The 20,436-nt window shown below is 42.0% G+C and overlaps 1 protein-coding gene across 20 annotated transcripts in view; it reads left to right on the top strand.

Moving 5' to 3' along the window:
* Nucleotides 1-20,436, top strand: part of Ncoa6 (nuclear receptor coactivator 6) — a 70,713-nt gene that overhangs the window by 49,367 nt on the left and 910 nt on the right. For 5 of the 20 annotated variants that reach the window (XM_087646563.1, XM_087646562.1, XM_087646554.1 and 2 more), the window contains 5 exons: nt 1,522-1,643; nt 4,624-7,626; nt 10,397-10,465; nt 13,374-13,410; nt 16,922-17,070. In XM_087646563.1, coding sequence (XP_087502689.1) covers nt 1,522-1,643; nt 4,624-7,626; nt 10,397-10,465; nt 13,374-13,410; nt 16,922-17,070 — 3,380 coding nt within the window. 20 annotated transcript variants of the gene reach the window in all.

The raw sequence follows: 20,436 nt of genomic DNA, 5'->3' as shown, positions 1-20,436 counted from the left end.
TATTAGCAACATATATTTTCCTGAATTTGGACTTATTTTCCTTATACCTAGTCCTGCTGTTACCGACTAGTCCTTTTTTGTTTGTTTGTTTTGTTATGTATATGAGTACACTGTTGCTGTCTTCAGACACATCAAAAGAGGGCTTCAGATCCTATTACAGGTGGTTGTGAGCCACCATGTGGTTGCTGGGATTTGAACTCAGGACCTCTGGAAGAGCAGTCAGTGCTCTTAACCACTGAGCCATCTCTCCAGCCCTTCAACACACTTTTAAAAGGCCCTTAAACAGCATCAAGGCTCCTAGGAAAGAGAGGCAGTAGGCTTAGGAGGAAGGTAAACCTACCTCCAGTTCTGCCATTACCTTACCATGAAGCCTGTCTTAGGCTATTAGAGCCTTTGTTTTCTTATCCACAACAAGAGTGGGACTCAAGCAGATAATTAAATTTTGATGGAATTTAGCCACAAATATTTTTTAAGTGAAGTATACTACAGAACTCCATTTATGATTTGAAATAGTTGGAAAGTTACATAAGAAACAAATTGGCATAGTGATTTGGTTGTGCTTCGGACCTGTTAAATGCTGGAGTTGTTTTTTTTTTTCTCTTATTTTATTTTTATGTATATGAGTATTTTGACTGCATGTGTCTGTGTACCATATGCTTCTGTATCTGGTGCTACCAGAGGCTAGAAAAGAGTGTCAAGTCTCCTGGATCTACAGTGACAAGTGGTTGTGAGCTCCCATGGTGGTGCTGGGACTTGAACATGGATCCTCTAAAAGAGCAATCATAGCTCATAACCTCTAAGCCATTTCTCCAGCCCTACGCTGCTGCTGTGTTTTTTAAAGGAATTTATATGGTTTATAAAACTGTATAGTGTGTAATGGGACAAAATACTATCTACAAGGGGATGACCATAATCAGATCAAAGGGGAATTAGTATAGGAAAGAAAGATGCAAATGGGAATAAGAAACAAATGAGAAATATAAGTATGCTGGCTTCTCAGAAATGTGGACATTAGTAGGGAAAAAAAAGTTTTCATTTTTTTTCTTTCCCACTAGAATTTTAAGTTACAAAAAGAATCCAATGGTTTTTTCTATAAGTCTTCGTCCTGTAGCAAAGCTAAATAGCTTTGTTGTATTTTCCACCTTTATTCTTTGAGTACCATCTTCATCGGTTACCTTGCAGCTGTTGAGTCACTGCCATCTGTTTGAATTTAATAGCCACACTGAAATACTGGTTTCACAGGAGTAGCACTGCAGAGTACTGGTAGCTCAGGATCCTGATCAGGCTAAACATCAAAGGTCATTGTATGAAGCACAGTAACAGGAGTGAGCGGGTAGCACTGAGTGAGTAATGAATGGCCAGGCTACTCTTATGTCAGCATGAGAATCCAGACTAGAAAGACACAAACAATGGTAAGAGCAGCATGTAAAACTGTCTGGCGAGGATTAAAGTAGGGAGAGGTTGCACTGGGCCCCTGGGCTCTTTATACAGCTTACTCAGTCTGTGCTGCTTATGTTTTAGCACCCCAGATAGTCGTCCAGCTGGTCTAGAGGAAGTTGATCAACAGTCATTACCTGGAGAACAAGGAATCAATTTGGACAACACAGGCCCTAAACTGCCAGACTTTTCAAACCGGCCACCAGGTAATAAGATACTAGCTAAAACAATATCCTTTGCATTGCATAGACACCTTTACAAGCTTCTCTCTCATCAGTGAGACAATGTTCTCTGTCTACTAATCAGACTGCTGCAGAAATATACTGTGCAAGCTCTGCATTGGTTAAGTACATACTTCAGATATAACGTGCATAGGTACATGTAAATGCACACGCGTGCAAACATGCTTAAACTGTCTTCATCCTAAGTTCTCAAATCAGACTGAATGGAAAGTGCCTGTTTTGGTCAGCATTGTAGTTTTGTTGCCATCAGAATAAATATGATGATATAGAGAGCTACTCACTTAACCTGCTTGTCTGCAAGTCTTACTTCCTGAGACTTTATCAAAGCAGAGAACCACTGCTAGGACTTAAAACAAGTTGACCTTTTTAATAAAAATAAAAAAAAAATTGTGAGTCTTTAAAGCATAAGCAATGCTCATGTGACTGCGGTCAGCTTACAGCTTAAAATGAATAGCGCTAATGGCATCAAAGACCTTCTCTGATTATAAACTGTTATCTGTTAGATGTGAAAGAACATGGGTTTATAAAAACCTCTTTCCATCCCAGGCATTATGGAGTTAAGACCAGATACCACAATTTCCCTGCACCTGGTTTTTCTTGGTCTAAACAATGACTTACAATTTTATTCTAGAATGAGAGTCAAAGTTTCACAAGCCCTCTCCTATGGATATAAAAGAATTAATGCTTTGTTTGGTCCTCTAAGTAATCTCACCTATTTTTTGGCATATTATGAGTGATATTATTTTTTAGAACTAACCTTTAATCTGCCTTTAATTTATAAATGTTTCAAAAGTAATCCATCATGATGTCAAGACTTGATGTTACTTATCACAAATTAGCATGCTACAGTCATCTCTGTGAGCCACAGTAACACTGTTGAGGCCAGGTAATTTCTAGTCCTTGGTGAGTATGTTGAGAAGACATTGTGAGCAGGAATCGAGGTATCCTCTTATCTCAGGCATATCTGACTGTTTCGTGGATTCCAGAGTTCCTTCAAACATTTATTGCCTCCTTTCTGCAAACTGGGAACCTGAAGCTCAATTTGGCCTGTAACAGATTTGAATTGCTAGTGGTGTGTAAATAAATCCCGAGTTTAATTAACTTTAGAAATAGATGATTGCTCTGCAGCGGGGCAGTATCCACAGGACCCTGCTGTCTTACGCAGTCTACTTCTCTCTTCACCGCCTGCCTGGCCCTAAAGGCCTCAAGGCTTTGTATCCGTGGCTAATATATGTAGTTACTGTGTGTACCTGACTTCCCCTCTCAACCATCTATGCCAATCTATCTTCCTATCGCTAAGCCCCTTTAGACTGATTCCTCCAGCTTCGGGACCCTTTACAGCAGCTGAGCCTTTAGCTCTTGCTTTGAGAGGCTGCCATGTCATTTCTGTCTTTGTATTTACTGTGCTGTCTGATAAACTCATTTAAAGATCCGAAAGGCATCTGTGTTAGAGCCCTGACACAAAGGAACTTTTTCAAAAATTACACTTTTCTAAATATCGGAACCCCAAAGTATATAAGAACCTGTTGTGTTTGACCTGTTGGGATGCCAGATTTATAAGTATCAAGAAGTTACTTGGGCCTAAAACAAAACAAAACAAGGATTTTCAGAAAATCTTCAAAACTGTATTCCCAGCATTTGCAGGCAGATTGGCAGTTCAAGTTCACCCTCAGCTACTTAATGAGTTTAAGACCAAAAAGCAAAGATAAACAAATCGAAAACAACTTCAGAACTGGATTCTGCTCGTTGGTACCATGGAAATCTTTGACTAGAAGACAGTAACTCTGTTAAGCACAGAGTCTGCCCAAAGCATTCGGTAGCTGCTCTGAAAATTCCTGATCCAGAATCTCTCCTAGCTGCCAGGGCTAGTTATCTGTGTTCTTACACTTGCTGTAAAACTTCCAAGTTATTTTTCATGCAACAGTTGAATAAATATAATTATGGAATCACATCCCTGACGTAATTCTACTTTCCCCCACAAAACACCTTGCTGATTGTATAAAGTTTTTGTTCAGAAATTCAAATAAATCATCACAAAAGAGGGAATCATGTATGATGATGCCTTCTTCAAATTTAGAAGGCACTGTCCTCAGAGTTCTTGTCCCAAAATTATTTTTATCCCTGAGGTCTGCTTCTGGCTTATTTATTCTTCAGTTGTGGATTCATAGAAAATACCTTTCCAAATAAAGACTTCTGTATGTGAAGGTACATGGAAATGAATATGCATAAAAACATGAATACTTTATTTAAATTTCACCATAATAATCAGCCCATTGCTCCTCTGTTTATTAAGCTGATGCACACCTAGGAGCAGTGTCTAGGAGCGAGCAGTGTAGTGCATTCAGTTTTCTCCAGAGGATCAAGCCCAAAGAATACAGCATAATATATGGAGACCATGGACCAGACTAATTGAAATCCTGTTTAGAAGAACTCAATCATAGAATTATATATTTAATTTTACTGAAGGAATAAAAAGGCTGTTTGCATCAAAACCAAATCTTGAGAAAAACAAGTCCTCTGCTCCAAGAAAAGGCAATTTCTAAATGTGTTTTTTTTTTCATATGCACAGTGAATTCCTGATTATTTCTACATGAGACCTAAATGCTGGGCAGCCATCCACTTACTGTTGATAGCTTCTCTCTCTTCATGTTCAGCTGGTAGATCCAACCACTTATAGTGCATAGCACAATCTTAATACAGTAACGCTTCATTTGCAGCCTAAACACCAGGGGCTTCATGGTCTTAATGCTTTGCTTTTGCCTCCTTAAGCAGTGTGCCCCCTCCCTTGCTTGGGTCGAATAATGAGGGGCTGTCCTGGGAGCAGCATGCCTGAGCTCTTTGTGCACGGTCTGCTACCTATGAGTACTGCTTAGCTATACTCGAAAGGTAGCAAAGTTTTCTCACTGAAAAGTCTAACTTCCCTGATTTTGGGGGCTTGTTTTAGGTTATCCTACACAACCAGTTGAACAGAGGCCACTGCAGCAGATGCCTCCTCAACTCATGCAGCATGTGGCACCCCCACCACAGCCACCACAGCAGCAGCCACAACCACAACTGCCTCAACAGCAGCCACAGCCGCAGCCACCACCACCTAGTCAGCCACAGTCGCAGCAGCAGCAGCAGCAGCAGCAGCAGCAGCAGCAGCAGCAGCAGATGATGATGATGCTCATGATGCAGCAAGATCCCAAATCCATTAGGCTTCCGGTCTCCCAAAATGTCCATCCTCCACGGGGTCCTCTGAACCCAGACTCCCAAAGAGTGCCCATGCAACAGAGTGGCAATGTGCCTGTCATGGTTAGTTTGCAAGGACCTGCCTCTGTGCCACCGTCACCTGATAAACAAAGGATGCCAATGCCTGTGAATACTCCTCTGGGAAGTAATTCAAGAAAGATGGTATACCAGGAGAGCCCACAGAATTCCAGCTCACCACTAGGAGAGATGCCCTCACTTCCTGAAGCTGGTGGCAGTGAAGTACCATCTGTTTCAGGAGGCCCAAGTAACATGCCCTCGCATTTAGTAGTTTCTCAGAATCAATTAATGATGACAGGACCCAAACCTGGACCATCTCCCCTTTCAGCAACTCAAGGTGCAACTCCCCAGCAGCCTCCTGTAAACTCCTTGCCTAGTTCCCATGGCCACCACTTTCCAAATGTGGCTGCACCAACCCAAACATCTAGGCCTAAAACACCAAACAGAGCCAGCCCCAGACCCTATTATCCTCAGACGCCCAACAACCGCCCTCCTAGCACAGAACCTTCAGAAATCAGTCTCTCTCCAGAAAGACTCAATGCTTCCATAGCAGGACTCTTCCCTCCACAGATTAATATTCCTTTACCTCCCAGGCCAAACTTAAATAGGGGCTTTGATCAACAGGGCTTAAATCCAACAACTCTGAAGGCCATTGGGCAAGCACCTTCAAATCTCACTGTAAGTAATCCTCCTAACTTTGCTGCCCCACAAGCTCATAAATTAGATTCTGTGGTGGTGAGTTCTGGAAAACAGTCTAATCCTGGAACAACAAAACGGGCAAGTCCAAGCAACAGTCGCAGGTCTAGTCCGGGGTCCAGTAGAAAGACTACCCCAAGTCCTGGAAGGCAAAATTCAAAAGCCCCTAAACTTACTCTGGCTTCTCAAACAAGCACAACCCTGTTGCAGAACATGGAGCTGCCTAGAAATGTGTTGGTTGGTCCCACTCCACTTGCCAATCCCCCTTTATCTGGAAGCTTTCCTAACAATAATGGGCTTAATTCCCAGAATCCCACCGTGCCTGCGCCTGCAGTGGGGACTGTTGTTGAGGATAACAAAGAGAGCTTGAATGTTCCTCAGGACAGTGATTGCCAGAATTCCCAGGGGAGGAAGGAACAGGTAAACACTGAGCTGAAAGCAGTCCCTATCCAAGAAGCTAAAATGGTTGTCCCCGAAGATCAGTCCAAAAAGGATGGGCAACCTTTGGATCCTAACAAACTCCCCAGTGTAGAAGAGAACAAAACTTTGATGTCTCCTGCCATGAGAGAAGCACCAACATCACTAAGCCAACTTCTCGACAACTCTGGAGCTCCTAATGTGACCATTAAACCCCCTGGGCTTACAGATCTGGAAGTAACACCTCCAGCAGTTTCAGGAGAGGACCTCAAAAAAGCATCTGTCATTCCCACACTGCAGGATCCGTCTTCTAAAGAACCCTCTAATTCTTTAAACTTACCTCACAGTAACGAGCCGTGTTCAACCCTTGCGCATCCAGAATTGAGTGAGGTCAGCTCAAACATTGCACCAAGCATCCCTCCAGTAATGTCAAGACCTGTCAGCTCTTCCTCCATTTCTACTCCCTTACCCCCAAACCAAATAACTGTATTTGTTACTTCCAACCCCATAACCACTTCATCTAACACATCAGCAGCCCTGCCAACTCACTTGCAGTCTGCATTGATGTCGACAGTCGTCACGATGCCCAACGTGGGTAACAAAGTTATGGTTTCTGAGGGACAGTCAGCTGCTCAATCTAATGCCCGGCCTCAGTTCATTACACCTGTCTTTATCAATTCATCTTCAATAATTCAGGTTATGAAAGGATCACAGCCAAGCACAATCCCTGCAACCCCATTGACAACCAACAGTGGCCTGATGCCTCCCTCTGTCGCAGTTGTTGGACCTTTACACATACCTCAGAACATAAAATTTTCTTCAGCTCCTGTAACACCTAATGTCCCCTCCAGTAGTCCTGCTCCAAATATACAGACAGGTCGGCCATTGGTCCTTAGCTCACGAGCCACTCCTGTTCCGCTGCCTTCCCCTCCTTGTACATCCTCTCCAGTCGTCGCTCCTAATCCTTCTGTCCAGCAAGTAAAAGAATTAAATCCAGATGAGGCTAGTCCTCAGACGAACACCTCAGCAGACCAGAGCACTCTGCCTTCTTCACAACCAACCACAGTAGTTTCTCCCCTTTTGGCCAATAGTCCAGGCTCCTCTGCCAATCGGCGAAGCCCAGTCTCATCCAGTAAGGGCAAAGGAAAAGTGGACAAAATTGGCCAGATTTTGCTGACCAAAGCTTGTAAGAAAGTTACAGGCTCTCTGGAGAAAGGGGAAGAACAGTATGGTGCAGATGGAGAAACTGAAGGCCCAGGGCTAGAGACCACAACTCCTGGGCTAATGGGAACAGAGCAGTGCTCCACAGAGCTGGACAGTAAAACCCCAACACCCTCAGCACCCACTCTCCTAAAAATGACCTCTAGCCCCATGGGCCCAAGCTCCACCTCAACAGGACCCATCTTACCTGGCGGTGCTCTTCCCACCAGTGTACGCTCTGTAGTAACCACATTGGTACCCTCTGAGCTCATCTCCACAGCGCCAACCACAAAAGGCAATCATGGTGGGATAACATCTGAGCCACTTGCAGGTGGCCTAGTGGAGGAGAAGGTGGGATCCCATCCAGAGCTTCTACCCAGCATAGGTATGTACTTGAGCTTGGCATCAGCTCCTCGTGTCAGTGTTTTGCTGACCTGCCCTACAAGAGAGAAAGACAAGCCCTTTTCTACTTAAAGGAAGAAAAATGGCAGTAGTTGTAGACTTACTTACTGAAAGTACATTGAAAAATAGGCTTTTAAATCCCATGTTCAGTTTATATTCATTAACATGGTTCTTTCCTGGCTTCTGAATCAATTCATGTTTCATTTTTATGTGTATATGTTTCTCAGTTTTGAAAAGCTTTTTCATACACACTATCTCACATCATCTGTATACCAACCATGTGATATAGCATTATTCCTTGCTGTGGGTGAAAAGAGTGAAGCTCAGAAATGTCTAATATTTGTTGAGCCTATACTCTTAAGTCTCTGGCCTGGCACAGTCCCTTAAGTGTAAACATCGACCTCTCTATGCCCCTCCCATGATGAAGACTTACATGTTCTTCTTGTCTTGTTCTCATTGTATGCTAACTCAGGGGCCTTTCTGTTTGAATTGCTCCAGAAAAGCTTACCAGAAAACCAGGTTTTGTGATAAGCAAAGGAAAATCTGAAGGGGGAAGAGTCAGATAGGCTTGAGTTGGTAACTACCAGCATTTACCATCTCAGTGGGCTGGGGCAAGTTTCACTTCCTCCTTTGTAATGTAGAGACAGTAATGGTCACAAGATTTCAGTGAGGTAATGCATATGACGTGCTTAGCACAGGACCTAAAACACGGTGATATGGTTTAAGTGCTATTGCCCATTTCCTTTGGACATGGCCTCTTAATGAATTGCATTACTGGATACTAGTCCAAGTTATTTCGGGTGTATAGATCGGTGGTTAATACTGGAAGCACAGGTGTCTTTATACCTCCTTTCTCCTGTATGCCTCAAATGGTGCTGACACCGTGTGTTTCTAGAGACAAGGTAGTCATAGCTGGGAGGCCTCTGCAGTATCTAAGCCAGCTAATAATGCCTCTTTTATTTATGCAGCTAAAATACTTTGAGTGCCTACCAATTAGGAGGAGGAGCAGAAAGAATACCAGCTTCAGGTTATGATCAGAGTTCAAATTTTAGCTCCACTGGTTGCCAGTTACAGTCTGGTGAGTTCCTTGTACTTCACCTGTAAAGTGGAGATTATAATTCTACCACCCAGATACGTAGGATTCAGTGAGAGGACTTGAATATCAAGTGCCAGCATACTGCTTCAGACATAGCTCTAGAAAGGGAACTCTTTCTCCTGCTTACCTTAGTGTTAGAGATACAGGAAGGGGTGAAGGCCTGCAAAGAGTTCATTGTCCTTATAGGAGAGAGAGACTGCTGGGGACGGCTCTGTGTCTCAGGTTTGAGTTTTGTGGATGTAGGTGATTATAAGGATTTTTAGAAGCTGGGCATGGTGCTGCACACATGCAGCCTGTGGGAGAGGAGGTGAGAAGATGGAGCGCAGGGCCATCCTCAGCTGCAGACTGAGTTTGAGGCCAAACCAAGCTCCATGAAACCTTTGTAAACCAGAAGAAACTGGTGTGGCCTAAATATATCCTCTGCTGCTTGGTGTTTCCATTTCTGTTTCCTTTTGTGAACTTTTCCCTCTAATGCTAAGAGAATAATGATGAAAGAATTAGAAAATATTTTTATTTGGCTCACAGTTGATAGTAGAGAAACATAAGTTTTAGGGAGATGAACTAGCAAGTTACTAAGCAGAGAGAGAAATCTACAAAATTCAGTTTCCATCAGAGGGTAAAAATTTACTGTTGTAGTTTATCAAGAATTTTAAGCTGAGGTGTTAAGACGGGAGGGCATACCCTTGATAGCCCTGGCATACTTAAGCCTAAGTCTTCACTGTACAATGAAGTTCTGCTCTAGAGTGTCTCGTGTGTTCTAGTTCGAGGGTCTGAGACTGCTCTGTCTTTCAAAGACTCATTCTGACCTTTCTACCTGGAGTATTTCTCTACATTTCCAGCCTAGAATATCCTTTCCCTTTGGACTCCCATGGCACTTTATATTTTATGTCTCTTTCCATATGATATCATAGTGACGTGTATGTGTGCATTTATCTTACCTTCCATAGTAGGCTGAGCTGCCCAGAGAAGTCCTTTAGCTATTTGTTAGAGAAGTAATTGATACTAAATTGATTGATTGATTAAGTATATACTTATTGTCTGTCTTATGCCCATCACTCTTGCTAGATGCTATAGAAAAGGACAGAATTGTGTGTTTTGATAATCAAGGAATGTGTGTAGTCTCTACCGGGGTTACATAATTTTTTTTAATGTTGAGGTGAGTGATATGGTCATTCTAAAAGTAGCTAGCTTACTTACTAAGATATAGTTTTCCGTTTTGTTATTTTTTTAATGGCCATTAGGCCTAGTGTGGTAGCACATACTTGTAATCCAGCACTGGGGTGGGAGGATCAAGAGTCTCAGACCAGGCTGAGGAGACTGAGAAAGACCCTGTCTGAAAACCACACGGAAAGAAACAAGTCAGAACCTGAAGCTGGCCCTACAGTTGTGGCTGCAGTTGTTCTGGTAGCCATCTCCTTCCTGGTTCTTTCCAGTGTAAAGGGAGGAGCAGATAGATCCTGGAGCAGATCCTTGCTGCTGACAGTTAGAATGGTTGGTTTGTTAAGTACATGCTGACAATCAGCTTCAAGCGTGCAAGCGTGGCCTTCTAGGAATATGGTGTTTCCGCAGTTACTTAGCTGCTTGGTTAATGCTTTCTGGTTTAGTTGGTTAAAAAGAAAAGAAAGTAAAAGACCTGTTTGTTTGTTTCTTGCCTTAGCCCCTTCACAGACTTTAGTCCCAAAGGAATCTCCAGCCACAGCACTGCAGGGCTCTGTTGGCAGACCAGGTAAGGCACCGTGTAGAATATCTTGTTGGAGTGGGATGGGATAGAGTGAAGGAGTCAGTTCTCACACCAGTAAGTATCTTGAATTGTCTTACCTACTTGTTTTCCAAGCCAGCTTAAATGGAGTGGCAGAACTTGAGTGGTACTCTGGTTACTTTTCCCAGGCAGCTTGTTCATTTTCATGTTTGTAGTGTTCCCAGAGAGCTCCAGAAGGGCACTCTGTGCTCGTTGTCTGTCCCCTACCCTGAGTTGTTTCCCTTGTTCTATGACCCTGCTGTCCACAGCTGGCTTCTGAGTAGTTAGCATGTGCTTGCTTACTGGGGTGACAAGCATGGATGTACCAAAATGTAGCTGGAGTACCATGCTGGGTGTAGGAGCATATTCCAGCCCCTCCGCTTCCATGAATCATCCTAGCCATCTCCCTGTGACTAAGTTTCTCCCCATGACCAAGATATCATAAACAGCCCAAGTAAACAGAACTAGGGGTGGTGCTCCCAGAAGGAGAATTCAGTTGTAACAGCTGCTGTGAGATGCTGGGTCAGTTCTGAACACACAAGCACCTTGATGGCAGTAAGAGCACTTCTGCCTTTGCAAAGTAGGTACCAGAACCAACGAGTATCATAGACACTTTCATAGTTTTACTTGGTTCATTGTCATAGAAGGTTGTTGAAGGTACAAAAGAGAAAGTATGACTAGTTCCCAAAGGAAGTTAGAAAAAAACTCATTGATGCTGTACGCTTGGGCTGACGGCTCAGTAGGTAAGAGCACTTGCTGCTCTTCCCAAAGACCAGATCAGTTCCCAGCACCCACATCTGATGGCTCATGGGTGCCTGTAACTCCAACTCTAGAGGATCTCACAGTTCTGTGGTGGTTTATGAACACTCTTGCGCATGGCACATCTCACATGTGCACATGTGTAAACACATCCTTAGAACCTTCCTCTTACATAAATTAGTGTAAACGTTCTTAAAATCAACTTCTTTACTTCTTTGTCTTTCAAAAGAGCATACAAGTTGGATCTAGTGGCGCACGCCTTTATCCCAGCACTTGGGCAGAAGCAGGCAGATCTCTGAGAGTTTGAGGCCAGCCTCCTCAAATAGTAAGGTCCAAAATAGCCATGGCTACATAGAAAGACTGTCTCAAAAAACAGACAGAATTTATTAATTACAAATTAATACTAAAAGAGCAGACTAGCCTGATGTAGCATATGCAAATAATCCTAGCACTCAGGAGGCTGAGGCAGGAGGATTACTACTATGAGGCCAGAGTAGGCTACATAGGGAGTTCAGGGAGCTTGTCATACAGAATGAGATGTTTGGGGGTGAAGCTCTTCAAGGACAGTACCTCTTTTTACTTGAGCTATTTTTTATTATTGATCTAGCACTTGAGATTGCTCATCCATGTTTTTATTATTAAGTATATATTAGATGAATTTGTATGCTCTAGCTGACCCAGCAAGGAAGCAGAGACCTAAGAAGGAGTTAGTAGTGTCTGTTTCTTACAGCATTACATCAGTTTTTTGGAAAAGATTCTGGGAACTAAGCAGAAGACAGAAGGCAAGGACTCCCTTCTGTGAGCATTCTGCAGTGAAGGTCCGGCCTCCTCACAGGAGTGTGAAGTGACCATCAACACAGCAGATGGTAATGGTTGACGCTGAGTCACAATTACATACCAAGCCCTATACTAAAACTCATGTTTTATTTCAATTTAATCTTTATGCTAAAGCGGACAACGTAGTCACCTACACTTTTCATATGAGGCACTGAGTCCTGAGAAGGAAAATAATTGTCATATGAACACATGGATAATAAGAAATTACACACAGTAGGTATGGTAGCTCATTCCCTGTAACCTCAGCACTTAGGCCGAGGCAGGAAGATTGCCATGAGTGTGGGGCTCAGCCTGGGTTGCATAGTGAGTTCCAGAACATCATAGGCTATAGAATGAGCCCCATACATGGAAGGGAGGGAGGGAGGGAGGGAAGGAACGAAGGAAGGAAGGGAGGAAGGAAGGAAGGAAGGAAGGAAGGAAAAAAAAAAGTTGGGATTAGAAAAAATTAAGCCGAGTAATTCTGCCTTCAAAGAAATGACCATGCGCTTTGTTGGGTCAGTACTGAGCGTGAGGCACTGGACTCTTTAAGGACAGAAACAGGCACAGGGCCAGGGAGGGCACAGGCAGGAAACATGACTGTCTAGAACGTTAGAGAAAGGCCTTCCACCTTTGTAGAAGATAGCGCTAGAAGGTTTTTTGTTGTTTTTATTTCATTTCACTTCATTTTATGGCTGGTGCTGAAAAGAAGTCTCCGATAAACCCAGAGAATGCTCACTGATGAGTCCTGCCAGACAAACTGTTTCAGCTATCTCTAGGTCATTGCTTGGTAGTTGATGACGTCTATGAAATATTGAGAAATTAAATATAATTTAGTCTGTGGGCAGTATCTCAAAGTAGGGCCCTCTAAAATTCAGTGAAACTTGTTAGGGACGGGGGAAGAATCTTTAATAGACATTCTATTATATTTAAAGGTAATTGCCTTTAAAAAGAAAATGCAGGAGGGTGGCGATATTTTAAAAATGAAAACTATCTTGTCTACATGATAGGAAGAAGCTTCTTTTACTAACCTAGTTTTAACTGGATGAAATCTGAGCTAGGCAATGTGAATTTAGTTCTGTTGATCCAAACAGGATTATTTCACAGTGAACTATAAATAAAAATAAACCAAGTAAGTGCCCTCAACAACCAAGTCGGGTCAGTGCAGACTTTGTCCCCATGTTCCACAGGGTGAGACTCCTACAGGACATGGAAAACTGTTAGTGTAAATATGGCATTCTGAATTCTGTAATTCCTGTCTTCTCCCTGTGGACACACATAACAGCGTCCACATCTCATTCTCTCCTTGTATTTTTTTTTACAGAACTTGAGGCAAATGCTGCCATAGCCTCTGGACAAAGGTAAGATGACCATTTCTGCAGACCTAGCATGACCCTGACATAACTTCTTTGAAGGATATCAGCTTTCTCAGTCTTTAAACCTCTCCTCACCTTGTCCTTCTCCTGTACTCTGGCACCAGTTTATTGTTACTGCTCACAGAGAGAGAGAGCTGCTATGAGCCCTCATTCCTCTGGGGAAACATTTCGCCTAATAAAACTTGATGACTATGTTTCTACCTTTTATGATTGTTTTGAAAACTGATGATGTATTCAGCACTCAACATAGCGAGGAAATGAGTGTTCTGTTTATAAATGTTACCTTCTTTACTGGTGGTCCTCAAATATGTCTTCTGAGCATAGTTATTTGATCCTCAAAGGTGAGAGAGGAAAAAGCCAGGTAGGGTAGGTAGGGTATAACCCCAGGCCCTACCTGTTGAGTTAGCTGTGCTGCCCTATATAACCAAACAGATAAGGCACATCTGTGGTTTAACCTCAGCCCTAGAAAGGAGTTTAATCTCCCAAGAATCACCCTTTTTTTAGTGAAGGAATACAGTAACATTTTAATGAATGTCTCATATTTATATAGAAATTTAGTTGTAAAGTATCTTCACAATTATTTCTCATTGGATCTTCCTATCAGCTCTTTTTTTAAAAAAAAAATTATTTATGTATGTGCGTACACTGTTGCTGACACACCAGAAGAGGGCATCAGATTCCATTACAGATGGTTGTGAGCCACCATGTGGTTGCTGGGAATTGAACTCAGGACCTCTGGAAGAGCAGTGAGTGCTCTAACTGCTGAGCCACCTCTCCAGCCCTCATATCAGCTCTTTATATCAGCTAATATATTCCTTGCTGTACCCTGGGCTATAAGCTCTCTAGATGTATTACTTTATTTTCACATTTTCCATTATAATCATAAAACATATTATATAGATGAGAAATCTAAATGTCAGAGAGCTTTAACTAAATTGCCCAGATTCACAGATAGAGCAAATGGTGAAATTGAGTTTCCAACCCATCTCTTTCTGACCCCAGAATTCTCTCACATTTGACCTATGTATTACAGTAGACAAGTTGAGGGTTTTGTTTGTTTGTTTGTTTGATAAGACTCTACACTCTAGAGAGCAAGGAGTTAAGCATTGTAGCTGATAAATGCACAGGTTCTCCAACTTGACCCATATTATCTAATTCTCTATCAAGATGGTATTTACCCCATAGGTATCTGTTCACAGAGCTGCCTGAACACTGACCACCCAAACACATGAGAGTTGTTGTATTACTGTGGCTTGCTTTGTTTGTTGATTGATTAATTGATTGATTGATTGATTGATTGAGTCATAAGAAAAAGGGTCTGCTATCAGAAAAGTTAACTATTTTCTAAGTTCAAACAGAAAGCTATCCTTAGAATCTCTAAAAAGTGATGTAAACCTCTTTACTTGTAATTCCACCCTAGCTCATCTGGCTTCTCTGCTTTTCTTGGTTTGTGGTTTGATGTGAGGTAGATAAGTAATAAATGAACAGGTATGGCCCAGTTCCCAACCACAGTGCTACTGGCAAAAGTTCTCCCAGCAAGAGTGAGCGGTGATGCAGTGGTAGCTGATAATCAAGCTGTGATTTGTACTTTTAAGGAGCTCACAGGCTCATGAAAGGCACAGGACATTAAAATGGACCATCTGGAGCTGAGAGCAGAAACAATTCAGTAGTCAAGGGCACTGACCTTTCTTCCAGAGGACTCGGGGACTCCCAGCACCCACACAGTGATTCAACTCTCTGTAACTCCAGTTCTAGAGGATCCAACATCCTTTTCCGGCCTCTAAGGGCACTGCATGCGTATGTGCACAGACATACATACAGGCAAAACACCCACACACATAAAATAGGTAAATCTTTAAAACCCCCATATAAAATAGAGCACCCCGTGGATGCTTTAGAAGGTCATATATTTAGACTGTGAACCCAAGAGGAGAAGAGAAGTCTACAGGGTGCGAGAGGCAGGGAAAACTTCCCAGAAGAAATGGGCTTTATCTTGTTTTATTGTATAACATTTCCGCTCTGTGCCTTGCAAATAAATTTAATGTGATTTTTAAAAATTATCTTAATAAGCATTCTGAACCATGGATATAGTAAAAAGTTTATTAAGAAATTTTCAGATTCATATCAGGATTAAGCCTGGTAATTGTAGCACATGCCTATAATCCTAGCACTTGGGAGGTACAGGCTAGAGAACTAAAAGTTCAAGGTTATCCTTAGCTATATAGTAAATATGAAGCCAGACTACATGAGACCTTATCTCAAAAAAAAGGGGGGGGGGGTGGAGAGAAAAGGAACATCAGAAAGTTGCAGCGTGACTCCTCCGGTAGTCTTCTTTACAGCATATACAGAGACACACTATTCCACATGTGGGCACTTGGCCAACTTCTCTACTGGTTTGGCTACTTGAAATACACATGCACTCGTTTATCATGGATAGTGTGGCATAATCTTCCACAAAATAATTTTAAGACTGCACTTAGATATGCCATAACTAAGTATCTTTTATTATTATTATGATGATGATGATTTTTATGTCTGTCATAAACTTGTCCCTGTGTCTTTAATAACAATAGTATTACCAATTTTAAACCTTTAACTACTGGCTGGATGGTGGTAGTGGCGACATATGTCTCTAATCCCAGCATTCTGGTGACAGAGGCAAGTAAATCTCTGTGAGTTCCAGGGCAGCCTAGGCTACATGCAAGAACTCTGTCAATAAATTAAATAAATAAATATCTTTTTCTACTAAAATTCCAGGGTTGGAGTTAGGGCATTCAGTTTATCTGCAGTAGATTGTGAATATAGTCCTATTACTTATTACTATATTTTTATCTAATTCCAATATCTGCTCAAATTTTCCTAGCCACCCTCAAATAATTTCTTTTGAGACAGGGTCTCTCTTTGTAACCTATGATGGACTATAACTTACTATGTAGACCAGACTGGCCTCAATCTCAGAGGCATCAGCCTGCCTCTGCCCTTAAAATGTTGGAATTAAAGGTATGCACCACTACATACAGATTTTAGGTATTATTTCGGGCTAGCAGAAACTTGTGGACATCTATTAAATACACTATGCACCTAGACTTTCACCAAGTGATGTGTGAAGGGGTGTATTACCACCTTAGGGAAGCAGTGAGGGTCTTCAGAGGACCTGCTGCAGTCCTTTATGCCTCTCACCTGCCTTCCCACAGTCCACCAGCATTGTGCTTTCTTATTTTATTTTTCTACTGTAACAAGCTAGACTCACTTTTAAATTCTCAGTAGCATTTTTCTGTTTCTATCTAGATTGACTGTGGCTTGTTTTGTTTTTTTGTTTTTGTTTTCAATGCTGGGAATCAAACTCAGGCCTTGTACATACCAGCTAGACTGAGCTGTATCCCTGGCCCTGGGTAGCTGCTAGTAATCTACTTTCTGAATGAAACTTTAAAGAGTCCCTTTTTGTGTGTCGTAATGCCCTTAACTTTCTTGGAAATGTGGTACTTCTGTCTGTTAGCAGTGAGCCAAAAGAGACAGTTGAGAAGTCCAAAACCCCCAGCCGAAGAAACTCTCGAACTGAGGAGCCAACTATGGCTTCTGAGAATGTGGAAAATGGACATCGAAAAAGATCTTCTCGACCTGCTTCAGCCTCCAGCTCTACTAAAGGTCAGCAGTGGGGCCCGATGCTTGTGGGCGTGGGGAGATTAAGATGTGCAAGGGTCCTCATCACAGCAGCTCCCGTCCGTCCATTCGCTTCCCTCCTAGCTGTCCTTGGTTAACATATGGTTTGCGTGTATGCACAGCAGTAACACTGCTGGGAGAATAAAGAACTTAGAATACTAGGGTAATCTCGTTTTAAATAAATATTTGCACCTAAGTGAGGCTTTGAACTTACAGAGATCCACCTGCTTCTACCCCCAGTGCTAGGATTAAAGGCCTATGTCACAACACCGGGAAAGAAAAACAAAATTTTAGCCATGCACTTTTAATGTACATGCTTGTAATCCCAACACTTAGGAGGCTGAGGCAGAAAGATCATATATTCAAAGCCTGACTCAGTTCTGGGCCAAGTTCTAGGTCAGCCTGGACTACATCCAGAGACCTTGTTCCAAAAACAAACATTTATTATCTCATGATAGCATAAAGGTACACTGTTAACCATTCCCACCAGTCTTCAAAAGTTGTTCTTGGTTTTTTTGGTTGGTTTTTTTTTTTTGTTGTTGTTGTTTTAATTTTTAGCCTTAGTCACTTGTTTACTTGCACTGGTTAATGCATTAAAGATACCCTCAGCACTGAGCTGTGTTAATGATGTGGAAGAGGGAAAGCAATGCCACCATTACTTCTCTCCCTGTGTTTCTGTCTAGTCTTTGGCATGTCCGCAGTCTGTTGTGTGACTCTGACTCTGTGACCCACTAATTGTCCTTACCCGTAACAAAGGACTTTGTTCTATATTTATTAAACAGCATGAGAATATGGCATGGGAAAGAAACAAGGATTTCTTTACAGAAATCTTTCACAGAGTTTTAGAATGGAAGGAGGCGTTTTACTGTCTGCATGTGACTCTACGTAGCCCTCAACACAGCAGACAGGAATGATCATTCTATAGCCACATGCTGTTTGCAGCATTTATGGTAGATAACTTGTTTTAAGGTTTCTTTCAACCTGTTGGCTGTTTTCAGCAAATGATTGCCATACCATGCACATACACATATATTCTGGGCCAAGGGCATACAAAATTATGTAACTTAAGATGAAAACTTTGCATTTATCTTAGGTTGTAAAAGCTGCATGGGAGATTCAAGGCATGGTAGGGTTGGTTACATTGTTTTCTGAAGGACAGGTTAAATTTAAATATGCTGAGTTCACAGGAGAATAGCAAGTAAATTGTCTTAACTGACCTTAAGGGGTATTATTGATTTTGCTGCCAAAAGTTTAGTCTTTTGGGAGCTAAAAGACATTTTTCATAAAAATATATCACCACCTTTACTGGGGGCCTCATACATTGATTTTTTTTTTTGTATTAAAATTCACTGGGTCCCTTGAAGTGACTTGGAACAAAAGGGGGTCAAACCTGACAGTGCTCACCCTCAGTTCTTAGCCTTATCTGTCTGTGTCTCGGATCCACCATTTGATTTTCTTTCTTTTTTTTTTTTAAGACAGGGTCTTTCTGTGTGTCACTGGCTGTTCTGGAACTCAGTACTTAGACCAAACTGGCCTCAAACTCAGAGAAATCCTCCTGTCTTTGCTTCTTGGGTGCTAAGATTAAAGATATGCACCACCAGCTGCTGTTTGTAAAGTTGACTTAGTTGATACTTCTATATGTATGCATGAGTTCTCTCAGGTATTGTGCACATGAGTGTGCATGCATGTGGAGACCAGATGTCAGTGCTGGGTATCAGCCGCTCTCTACCTTGTTTTTGTTGAGCCAGTATTCTGTCATTAGACCTGGAACTTGCTGATGATGCCAGCGAGCTCCAGGGAACTGCCTGTGCTTCCTCCCAAGCACTGAGACTACAGGCGCGCCCAGCTCCGGCCCTTGCTTTTCATGTGGGTGCTGAGGATCCAAACTCAGCTTCTCAGGCTTTCCGGCCAGTACTTCACCAACCCAGCCATCTCCTCAGCCCAAATGTTGTTTAAAGGATAAAGATAAAACCCCACTTAATATATAGAAATCTATTTCTGTACAGTTACCTATTTCACTCCAAATAACAGGTTTGCTTGCAGTGAAAAGTTAAGAGTTGATGATAGGGACAGGATAGTGACCCATGCCTGTAATCCCAGCACTTGAGGGGTGGATGTAGGAGGATGGACCACAAGTCCGAGGTCAGCCTGGACTAGTAGTTACTTCAGGTAGCCTGAACTACAGAGAGAGATCTTGTATAAATTAATACATAGTTGATTATGGGGAATTATGTGTGCCATAAAGAAAACCGTTATTAACGTCCTTCCTAGTCTGTAAATATTTGGAGATACTCTCCCACATGGCACAAGCAATATGACCACCCAATAAGAAAACATATTGAGGGGCTGGAGAGACGGCTCAGATGTTAAGAGCACTGACTGCTCTTCCAGAGGTCCTGAGTTCAATTCCCAGCAGTCACATGGTGGTTCACAGCCATCTGTAATCAGATCAAATGCCCTCGTCTGATATGTCTAAAGATAGCTACAATGTACTCATCCATGAAATAAATCTTTAAAAAAAGAAAACATACTGGAGTTTTTAACAGCAGCCTGGATCTGCATTGGTCCATCTTAGAAAATCATATAGACCAGAGTTAACAGCAGTAATATGTTTGCTCTTTTCATCTGTTGTTTGTGGTGGCCTGCCTTCTTCAAAATGTTATGATAAAAGAAGACAGTTTCTCTTAGAACACTGAACCTGGTAATGTAGCATCAGAGAGTTCATTCCATCCGCAAATAATTTAATCTGATTCATCTTTTGAATTAATGTGAGAAACTTTTTTTTTTTACCTCCAAAGAGGTAAAGTATATAAAACATTGTTTGGGTTTGGAAGTTTGCTTTTGTTATTCATAACATCTCATGTAGCCCCAAGACTGTTCTCAAGACCATGTGTGTGGTGCCTGTACCTTCTAAGTGCTGGATAACAGGTGTGATGGCAAGGCATGTGTCACACTACCAGGATAAAATATTCTTTTGTACTATTAAATCTAAAATACCTACCATGTAGCAGCATGAAAAGTAAGTCAGTACAGTTATTAAAGAAATGTTTACATTTGCAGAACTTGAGGGCACTACTGTTCTCTGACATAGATGACTGAAAAAGTTTTGAATAAACATTTAAATCTGAGATGAGTAACTTGAGACATTGATATGTACAAGGGAAATTAAAGGAATTAAAGCAGTCTTTCCCTATTATGTCACTGTTGTGTATAGGTCGTTCCCACCTATGCAGCCCTTAGGATCAGGGAAGGTGTTTCCTGTTTTGAACACTCCATGTGTGTATGCATGATGTTTGGGGGTTGTGGGACTAAAGATGGAGCTCAGGGCCTCATGCATGCTAGGTAGATATC

This window comes from Rattus norvegicus, chromosome 3, assembly GCF_021556685.1.
Source record: "Rattus norvegicus strain SHRSP/BbbUtx chromosome 3, alternate assembly SHRSP_T2T, whole genome shotgun sequence".
NCBI classification, from domain to species: domain Eukaryota; kingdom Metazoa; phylum Chordata; class Mammalia; order Rodentia; family Muridae; genus Rattus; species Rattus norvegicus.
Note: the sequence above shows the minus strand (reverse complement) of the source record. Positions and strands in the feature narration are given on the sequence as shown.